Source organism: Peromyscus leucopus, chromosome 17 (genome assembly GCF_004664715.2).
Source record: "Peromyscus leucopus breed LL Stock chromosome 17, UCI_PerLeu_2.1, whole genome shotgun sequence".
NCBI lineage: Eukaryota > Metazoa > Chordata > Mammalia > Rodentia > Cricetidae > Peromyscus > Peromyscus leucopus.
In genome coordinates, this window is record NC_051077.1 from 29,906,247 (window position 1) to 29,917,242 (window position 10,996).

At 39.9% G+C, this 10,996-nt stretch overlaps 1 protein-coding gene across 1 annotated transcript in view; it reads right to left on the reverse strand.

Moving 5' to 3' along the window:
• Klkb1 (kallikrein B1) overlaps nucleotides 1-3,488 on the reverse strand; it is a 28,816-nt gene extending 25,328 nt beyond the window's left edge. The window contains exons 1-2 of the mRNA XM_028881133.2: nucleotides 3,363-3,488; nucleotides 2,477-2,535 (exon numbers count right to left, since the gene is read on the reverse strand). Of these exons, the coding sequence (XP_028736966.1) occupies nucleotides 2,477-2,534 (58 nt within the window). The 5' untranslated portion in view covers nucleotide 2,535; nucleotides 3,363-3,488. The remainder of the gene's footprint in view (nucleotides 1-2,476; nucleotides 2,536-3,362) is intronic.
• Between the last annotated feature and the right edge of the window lie 7,508 nt (nucleotides 3,489-10,996).

Consider the following 10,996-nt stretch of genomic DNA (forward strand, 5'->3'; position numbering starts at 1 on the left):
TTATAATAGCTAGGATACCAGAAAATCTGCTGTGAAATAAGAAATGGCTGCATAAATAAGAGCAGAACAATGGCAAAACCAATGGATGTGGTAACATGGAAGGGGGAAAGTTTCATGGGGTCCCACTCTTAGACAAAGAACTAACTACAGGCAACTAATGATTTCTGGTAGTAGACGAATCAGCCTCTCCCAGAGATGAGCCCGCTTATTGGTTGCCCAGTCTACACATATACACACAAACCATATACACACAAGCAAAACAAACTCAGCAAGTTGTATTTATACACTTTTGTGTACGTATATAAATGTATATGTAATGAGAATAATAAAAGAGTAAGAGGCAACCAATTGAGAGTGAGAGAGACATGGTTGAGGTATGTTGGTCTCAAGATGCGCAATAGCAGCAGGCCCAGAAGCTCAAGCCAAGCTGGAAAGAAGAGTAAATCTGAATTTCTTCCTAGAAGCCTATGAAAAGCCTGTTACAAGACTAGCTTTGGTTAGGTCATCACACCAACACTGTCTGAAGCTCCTGGCTCTGGTCTGGGTGAATCAAAAGCTCCAGTTCAGCCTAAGCATCAACAGCAGATGCAGCATCTCCAGGACCAAGTGGTCCAACACCTGGAGATGGTTTCTCAGGAAGAAATCTGGACACTGTTGGCAGGAAGCTGATTCTATGTCAGACTACAAAGCAACAGACATCTATTAGCACTGTCCTAAGTGGGACAGTTGAACACTCTCATATGCGTGTTTCAGAAGACATGCCTTTCTGGAAGACAATCCCATAATATGTGCCATAAAACTTTCAAAAGCATTTACACCTTTGTATCAAACATTTTTTATTTCCAAAAATTTAATTTATAAATTAATTGAATATGTGAAAAGCACGTACACACAAAATACCACAAAGAAGAATGGATAACAAAAATATTTGTTTGGATTAACATTAGCTATAAATAGCAAAGGTATGTTAAAGTTATTTTTAAGTCATTAATAACACTTTTATAAAAACAGATAGATACATTCAGAAAAAATATGAAAAACTAAAGAAATAATTTAGCAATAGTTGTTTCGTACTTTGGGACTACATAAAATACTCAGTTTTAAGTATTATATGTATTTGCATCTCCAATTTCCCTGTCATGATCACGAATTTTAAGTCATTTTTTTTTCTTAGCTATGATTCATAGCTTCTCTGGCTAGTACTCCTCCATGTTTGATTGGTTTGAACATGGCAATACTTATGACATAGACGAGCAGGTAGGGTTGATGGGACAGACAGAGGGAGGCGTAATTAGCAGATAGTGAAGAAAAAGGTTTTGTTTCCCCCCTAAAGGAATGACTTCTCTTTACAAGGATAAGCCTTCTTCAGAGCTCTTTACCCTGCCAAATACTTGAGAGTCAAGAAAACAATCCTTGTGGGGTGGCCATATCGTATGTCACCCTTGACTCAGAAGCCACCCTTCATTATATACCAGGAGAATCCTCACTCTATAACGACCATTGAGAGGGGGTGTTCAGGGTCATTTTTATTCTCTAAAATCTAATGGAATACACAGAGAAAGAAAGCACACTGACACCTAGTGCTGAAATCTCTCCATTCGGAATACCAAAGGGAAAATACACTAGTTAAATCCAAAGCAAGTACCTTCAGTTCAGAAAGAGCTCCCTAGGCCTTATATTAAAAAATATCATATATTAATCAGATACTTGGATTGGACTCAACCACTGTACAGTGTCTAATATTCTTTCCATCTTTCAGGTAGAGTTTGTTTTTTGAAGGCTGATGACAAAAACAAGTATGGGGGGGTGTGGTTCTGCCAGAGAGTAATCTCTAAACAGAAACATCTGCTAACAAATGCTGTGGATATGTTCTGTATGCTGTGAATGTGTTGCTCTGATTGGTTGATAAATAAAACGGTGATTGGCCAATAGCCAGGCAGGAAGTATAGGCGGGACAAGCAGAGAAGAGAATTCTGGGAAGAGGAAGGCTAAGTCAGGAGTCTCCAGGCAGTCACAGAGGAAGCAAGATGTAAAAGTACTGGTAAGACACAAGCCACGTGGCAACTTATAGATTAATAGAAATGGGTTAATTTAAGATATAAGAACTAGATAGCAAGAAGCCTGCCACGGCCATACAGTTTATAAGTAATATAAGTCTCTATTGTTTACTTGGGTTCAAGCGTCCGGCTGCAGGAGCTGAACAGAACCAGGAAAACTTCAGCTACAAAGGAACTAAGAGCCAGTTGTCTCTGAGTCGTCCCCCCCCCCCCCCGTCCCCCCCCCCCCCCCCCCCCCCCCCCCCCCCGTCATGTGCATTTGGAGCAACACAGCTAACGAGAAGTTCTTGCCTTGAGCTATCAGCAGCTGCCTCCTTCCCCCAAACTGTATGGTTAAAGGCTTTCTCCAGGAGTAGAATATTTTGAGTAACTGTTCCTCTCTCACATACTATTTTTTAACTGCTATAGCTAATACTTACCACAGGACACTGTAGCAAACAAGGAAATGAAATAACCCACTTGCTTGAATAAAATCATCCTATGAAAGAAAAAAAAATGTTTTGCGACTGCTAAGTTTAGAACATACTTACCATGTATTTAATATACAATTTAATTTAGTATAGAATTTGCTTTTTTGGCAAATGTCTAAACTGCAAACCAAGCACATAATCTCCAGAATGAGGATTTGGAGGTGATATTTTGTAAATGAAAAATTAAAATATTTATTATGCTTCCCAAGATTATAAATTGAGACCTTTGGACTACTATTAGTATATTTATTGTTATTGCAATTATTTGTTATCACAATTAGCGTATTTATTGTTAATTTTAAAGGTTTATTTCTACTAATTTTGTAAAGAGAGCTAATAAAAATAATTAAAATACTTATTACTTTTATTAATTTATGCAAAATTATTATAAATAAGGACAATAATATCACCCACAACCTCTACATAAAGGAAATCTTTGAAAATATTTGAGCCAACTTAAATTTTTTTTTTTTTTTTTTTTTTTGGTTTTTTCGAGACAGGGTTTCTCTGCGTAGCTTTGTGCCTTTCCTGGAGCTCACTTGGTAGCCCAGGCTGGCCTCGAACTCACAGAGATCCGCCTGGCTCTGCCTTCTGAGTGCTGGGATTAAAGGCGTGCGCCACCACTGCCCGGCAACTTAAAATTTTTAAACCAGTCAAAAAGCCATTCTTGATTTTAAAATATTGTACGTTAAAATATTTGTACAAAGAAAAACAATTACTTCTAGATTTTTAGAAAATTAGTGCATTATACCAATAGACTTTTTTTTCATGCAGAAATAGTTATACTTAAAAAAAAATGACACAGGAGGAGATCAGAATAAGAGAAAGTGGCTACCTGGACGGACAGTTGCCTCTATGGTTCTCGAGGGGAGGGAGTCAGTCTCCAAGCTCTCTGAATATGGCGCTGCAGGCAGTATTTGCTTGCCTCCAGTGTTGACACTGGGCTTCTGGCATCAGCTGCAACTGTTTAACCTGTCAATACAATCCCTGAACATCCCAGTCCAGGTTTAGCTACTTAATATGTCAACAATTCCAGGAGGTTGTACAAACACGATGACAGAGCTGGAGTTTCCAACATGCTTCCCTTTGCCGAAGAATCCATGTGAGCAATTCTCCACACACAGCAATGTCTTCCCAAGTGCCAAGGAACCTAGGTGATGGGTTACAGGACCTGGTGAGAATGTAGACTTATGCAAAGATGCACTGAAGAATGTTAGAAGTTTCACATTAACCATGACACCTTGCCACCAAGCCTGGGCAGCACAGAGCACAGAGATGTGCTCTGAATGGATAGAGAAGAGCAACACAAACATCGCCTTTCACAGGTCCTAGCACCAAGCCCATCACAGGAAACTCCAGTCTTAGGCCAGCGACTGCAGACCCAGGCTCCAAGATGATAATTGTAGCCTCAGCCACCAGGCAGGCCCACTCCAGTGGGACATTTTCCAGGACAATTATTGTAGATTCAGGAGCAAATCTATGCCCATAAGCTTAAGGATATAGGCATGGCCACTAAAAGCTCAGTTTCCAGGCTAGTTTCAATGTCAGCCCCTTAGGTCAGTCCTCAACTATAAGATCCTGTCTCCACTGAACCAAGGATCCAGGCATGAACCCTATGGACTCAATCATCAATGTAATCCAAATGGACCCTGATGCCAGGTTATTTTCTGTGGACTCAAGATTCAAACAGCCTCGCACATACAACTCTAATGTGGTGATATTGTGTCCCCCAATACATTGTGCACCCTAATAAACGTACCTGGGGTCAGAGAACAGAACAGCCACTAGACAGACATAGAGGCCAGAAAATGGTGGCACACACACCTTTAACCCTAGCATTCTGGAGGCAGAGATTTATCTAGATCTCTGTGAGTTCAAAGCCACACTGGAAATAGCCAGGCATGGTGACACTCGCCTTTAATCCTGGGAAGTGATGGCAGGAAGCAGAAAGGTCTATAAAGCATGAGGATGAGAAATTTTTTAAGCTTTATCTTTTAGCAGCAGTTCAGCTGAGATCCATTCGGATGAGGATTCAGAGGCTTTCAATCTGAGGAAACAAGATCAGCTGAGGAAATGGCAAGGTGAGGTCTGTGGCTTATTCTGTTTCTCTGATCTTCGAGCATTCGCCCCATTACCTGGCTCTGGGTTTGTTTTTATTAATAAGACCTGTTAAGATTCCTGCTACACTCTAACTCCACAGTTGGCTAACCCAGAATCTATTGATTAGCTAACTGACGAGTAGGTTTGCCTGGCAAAGCAAGCTTTAAAAAGCCTAAAATAATTGTGGGGCTTGCAAGGTATCTCAGTGGGTAAAGGCATTTGCCATCAAGCCTGAAGATCTGAGTTCAATCCTCAGAACCTACACAGAGGGAGAGAGCCAACTCCCCAAAAGTGTCCTTTGACCTCCACACCCACACATCTGTGTGTGCACATCTGCCCACACATATTCATACAATAGAATAATAAATGAATTTTAAAATTGTATTTAAAATAGCTTCTCATCTAAAGGTGCAGACTCCAGCACACAGCCAGAAGATCAAAAGTAATCAGAAAAAAAAAAATCACCAAAAGAAAAAAGAACCCACATATGAGCCTAAATAAATGAGGGCTGTGGGAGCCCACAACTGGCTCAGTTCCCCAGTTTGAATCTGAAGTCTATTCTGAATCAATAGAGTTCAGGCTTGTTTGCTCCAAGGCTGTGAGAAAGTCCTGATTAGCCCATAGGAAAGAACACACTAGCTAGACACAGGCTGCTGATGCCAGCTGGAGGTACATCAAGATAGAAAATGAAACTGCCTTCTCCTTGATGCAAGGCAGGATAGATAGTGGTTGAATGCCTGTGCTGTGCATTCTTCCACCTCTGTCCTTCAAAACTGTATGTAAGCTGGCTGTGAAATAAACTTGGGGCTGTCCGGCATTGACCGGCAGACGTCTCGACTCTTTTCTGTCTTCTTCATTGTCTCTTCAATCCACATGCCTCTACCCAGCTACCCAGCTGACTGTTGGCAGGGCAAGCTCTGACAGAGGGCCAGCTGACTGTCTGATTATAAATTTGACATAGGGGCTGGAGAAATGGTTTGATGATTGAGAGAATGCACTGGTCTTGCAAGGGACCTGAGTTCAGTTGCTAGCACACTCATCGTATAGCTAACAACTACCTGTACCTCCAGCTGCAGCAGATCTGATGTCTCTAGCCTCAGTGGGCATCTACACTCGTGTGCACGTACACTTACATAGAGATACACATACACACATAATTAAAAGAAAAATCTTTCAAAAAGAATTCAAAACAATTGTCTCAAAGAAATTCAGTGAACTGTAAGTAATTACAATCAATTGACAAAGGCAGGAAACACCATAACAATGAAATGGGCAGTGCCACAGAGAAGGGACCATTAAACACAGAGATAGGTCACTTATATTATCCCAAGGACAAAATGAAAACAGAATTTTAGAAACTGCAGAAAACCTAAAATCCATATATAACATCATCATGAAATTGTCCATTCTTATAATCCCAGAAGAATGGATAGAAATCTTTGAAGAAATACTAACCAAAAAAAACCTTCCTCAAATATGACAAAAAGATTATCCAGCAATATAGATAATTGTAAAGGATGTCACATTATATTCAGTCTATCAGAAGTAAAAAATGAAGAGACAGTTTCAGAAACAGAAAAAGGAAGGCAGCTTTTCACATACAAAGGAAGTTCATATACAATTAGTGGAGTTCTTAGTGCAAGCCAGGACGACACTCCAGAACAGTACAACAGATCTAAAATGTAGATTTTTTCTAAGTTCTAATAGTTAAGATGTTTTATTAATACTTTACAACAGCCATAAAGAAACTGAAATACACATGAAAGTAAAGAAAAAAGAATCCATCCAGAAAACAATGAATACAGTAAAGTACTAGAGCCTTCATTATCATCAAATGTAAATAGATACATAAATTTCCAATCAAAAGCTGCAAAATGGCAGGCTGGATAAAATCCCATAGCAACCTGCTCTTCACTATATGTGTGACTCTTTTGTACTACACATATATCCTTGCTGTACACACTGCCCACATTCAGTCAGTGGCTTTCTCAGTTACCAAATCAAAGGTCATAGCTCCACAGTGTTCGTGGAGTTCAGGACCATCTGAGTTTCAAGCATCCACTGAGGATCTTAGAAGGTAACCTTTGTGAGAAGGGGACTCTTGTACATAATAATAAAACAAGCAAATCACCAAAAGGACTCATCAGCTGTAAATATGGATGCAGTCAACATAAGGGCACCTAAATACATAAAGAAAATATTAACAGAACCAAAGGGAGAAGTAGAAGAAGTAAGCGATCAGTGTGGACAGATCACCCAGACACGGCCCTCAAGTACACATAGAAAACGGGTCCATGCGTGCTCAGAGCATTGTTACGGCAGCAGAGAACACATCTGTGGAAGCACTCATGGGATGCCCACTAGGACAGATCGCATATTAAACCAATGTCAAGTCTTCTCAGAAAATGCTGGAAGGCTGAAGCCACATCAAGCATCTCTCTAAACACAGCAATATAAGAAACTGGAAATCAGTGACTGGAGGAAATGAAAAAAAAGTAACAGATATATGAAAATTAGCAGATTCCAGAAAAAAAAACAAAACAGTGAGTCAAGGGAAAAAATTGAAAATGAACAAAACAATATTTTGAGACAAACAAAAGTAGAAACATGGTGCACCCAAAATGTATGTAATGCAGCAAAAATGGATCTACTAAAAAAGGGTTTGCAGCAGTAAAATGTCATTAAAAAAACAGAAAGAACTAAAAATAATCTGCCTTTCTGTGTAAGAGAATAAGAAAGAAACAAATTAATAAACTAAGCCCAGAATCAACAGAATAGAAGCAAGTGAAATAGATGCCAGAAAAGTAATAGGAAAGACCAATAGTACTGAACTGTTTTTTGAAAAGATAAAATTGGGAAGCTGAGCTTGGTGAACTCTGAAATAAGAGTCAAGCAAACAAAAGCATAAACCCAAGAGGAGACGCTACAATTAATTAATATAACACAAATACAAAGTATCATGAGACTACTGTGAAAAAATATCTCAACTTATCTTAGAATACATTAACAAATTTCCAGGAATCTATAACCTACAAGACAAAATCATGAAAATCTGAAGAGGTCAATAATTTGTAAGATGATTAACTCATAATAATAAGAATATGAATAATACTTCCCCCAAAGGAAAACTCATAACATAATGTCTTTATCTATAAATTCTACTGTATAGTTAAAGAAGAATTAACATGAGTTTTGCCCATTTTTCTACTTCCATCATCATGTGATGCAGCCAGAAGTCCCAGGCAGAAGACTGTCACCTTGTTTTCCAGACTGTTCCACCATGCCATTTGGACTCTCCAGCCACCAGAATTAGGAACTAAAGAAACCTCTATTCTGTATACATTACCCAGTATCAGGTATTTTATTACAGTGACACCAAAACTAGGAGATATGAAGTCATATGACCACCTGGAGAGCTGAGCCTACGTGTGGCATTGGCATTTGAAAAAAGGCAAGCTGTAGAAGCAAGTACGAAGTAGGTTGTCAGGATCTGAAAATTGGTGGCTTTGATGTTTATCAAAGAATACAAAGTTTCAGTTTTGGGAGAATCATAGACTGCAAGACCTCTCACCCAGCTATTGCAACTGCAGTTCAATATATACTTATTAATGAAAGAGAATGAATTTTAAAGATTTATTGTATTTCTAAGGATGTCTATGTCTGCGCAACTGACTGCAAATGCTCATGGAGACCAGCAGAGGGCGACAGATCCCCTGGAGCTGGAGCTATAGGCCTTTGTGAGCCACAGGATGTGGTTGCTGGGAACTGAATAGGGTCCTCTTCGAGAGCACAGCTGAATGGGCCATCTTTTTGTCCTCGAGATCTTGAGAATGCTGGATTATTATAGGTGTACACAAGTGTGCCTTGGCACTTGTGCATTCTTAATGTACATAATAGTCATCTGGGATGGTGACTGTGTTCAGTAACTTGATAGTGGCAATAATTTCACAGTGTATATGGAAACCAAGATGTTTTTATATTACAAACACATTAAAAATTATTTTTGTAAATTATACGTGTGGAAAAGACACACATTTAAATGCTTATCCTGAAGAGAAAAATGTGATTTATGTTAGGGACATATGATTCAGGTATAGGTTTCCAGTTTTGAAAATGATTACATCTTGTTTGTGAGTTTCCTGGCAATGGGACCAGGACTTACCCTAGGTACACAAACTGGCTTTTTAGACCCCATTCCTTATGGTGCAATGCCTTACTCAGCCTTGATGCAGGAGGGAAGGGCTAGGTCTAGCCCCAACACAGTAAAACAGCCTGTGTTGACTATCCAAGGGAGGATTTACTCTCTATGAGGAGAGGATGGGAGTGGGAGAGGGTAGGTAAGGGAGAGAAGAGGAGGGAGGGGAATGGGTTGGTATGTAAAAGGAAAGAATATATATATATATATATATATATATATATATATATATATATATAGAGAGAGAGAGAGAGAGAGAGAGAGAGAGAGAGAGAGAGAAACATATCTAAAGCAAAATTAAAAGAATGATCACATCATCTCTTTATTTGGGTATATGCAGCTTGAGCCTTATCTATTTGCTTTGGTAGGGTGTGTGTGTGTGTGTGTGTGTGTGTGTGTGTGTGTGTGTGTGTTGGCACACCTGAATGTGAGGATGGGGTGGACAGCTCCCCCTGGAGGTGAATCAAAGCATATGATGTTATTGCCTTTCTACCTTTTTATAACACTGAATATTTATGTTCAGATCCACCTAATTTGGAGTTGATAAGCCAAGTTTACAGTAAAAATCTGGCCCAGTATTTGCCTTTTAAGTAGTGTTTTAATGGAACACAGTCATGCCCATTCACTGATACACAGTCTATGCCCACTTATGTCCTTTAATTACAAAATGCTTTCCAATAACAACAAAAACAAACAAACGGATTTTAATATCTGGCTCCATATAGCAAAGCTCGCTGAAACTTGCTGCATGGCACTTCTGTAGAGGGTTTAGATTTTTCTGTCACTATTTCTATATTAGGGAAACACTCGCTGATTTACAGACTGCCTGGTCCCCCTCAGGGAACTCTATTTTATTTTTAATTTTTAGAAAAGTGTTTTCAGATATAACAAAATGCATACACTTCCTTGAAACTTCCAACTTTCAGTCCTAGATTTACTAATGAATAATTTACCCCCCTCCTTTTTTTTTGCTTTAAAAAAAATATTTAAAGGCCATAATCACTCACCACTAAAACTCCTCTGCTCTCTATTCTGCAAAGTCACAGTATGTCATTTGAACTGGTAAATTAGATTTGGAGAGAGTTGACTCATAAATACTTTGTGTGTGTTGCTGGGATGCAGAGTTGTATTTATTAGAAACAAAGAATCATGCTGCCAATAAATATCTCTGGACCACCATACATACAGCAGCATATTTAAACAGCATGCTGTACTTCTTTCTAGAGACAGGATATTAACCGGTGTGTTAGTCATCAACAAAGCAAAACACTCTGTTCCGTGAAGTGTAAAAAAATTGGAATTTGTGATCTCATCCACCACCAAGCTCAATAGTGGTGGTGGGGGGGGGGAGCATTCAGTGCACAGCAGACCTGCTCAGAGGTTGCTTGCCTACATGGTAACATTCCAGACTTAAACCTCCATAAATATGCTTCCGCGTTTAGTCCGAAAGTTCCTGACAGTGAAAAAGGAGTTACATTCCATTATAGGATAAAAACTAGATAGAATAAAAACTAAAATTCCTTCATGGATTCGGGAGAACAAAATCAATCACATCGAAGAGAGCCAGCAGTAGGCAGAGTTCTAAATGTCCCCTTCTAAATTTCCCGTTCTAACCCCCGGCGGGGTGTGTGTGTGTGTGTGTGTGTGTGTGTGTGTGTGCAGACATTGTGAGCCAGCAGCCCTGCAGAGACCGTGTTTCGGTGACCGTGGTTGACGAGAAATGCAATTTTGCAGATGTAATTAAGGGACTGTTCAGCTGACACTGAGCTTATCAAGGTAGAGACTATCTGAGTGGGCCAGGTCTCATCACCAGAGCCCTTTAAAACAGGGTTCCCGCTGCTCTTTTTTATTACTGTTGTGTGTGTGCGCGTGCGTGCGCGCGCACGCGCGCGCGTGACATGCATGAGCCATGGTGTACTAGCTGATGTCAAAAGGCAATTTACAGGAGTCGGTTCTTTTCTTCCGCTGTATAAATTCTGGAGATCGGCGAAACTCGGATCATCAGGCTTGGCAGCAGGCAGCTTTACCCTGCTGAGCCCTGACACTCACCTGTACTGCTCTAACAAGGGGAATTCAGGGAGATTCAAAGATAAGAGGTCGAGCAGCAGGGAAACTTTCTGGGCGCTGTCTTGGATATGCAGGAGCCCTGAGACAAGGACTTGAGGGTCACCACT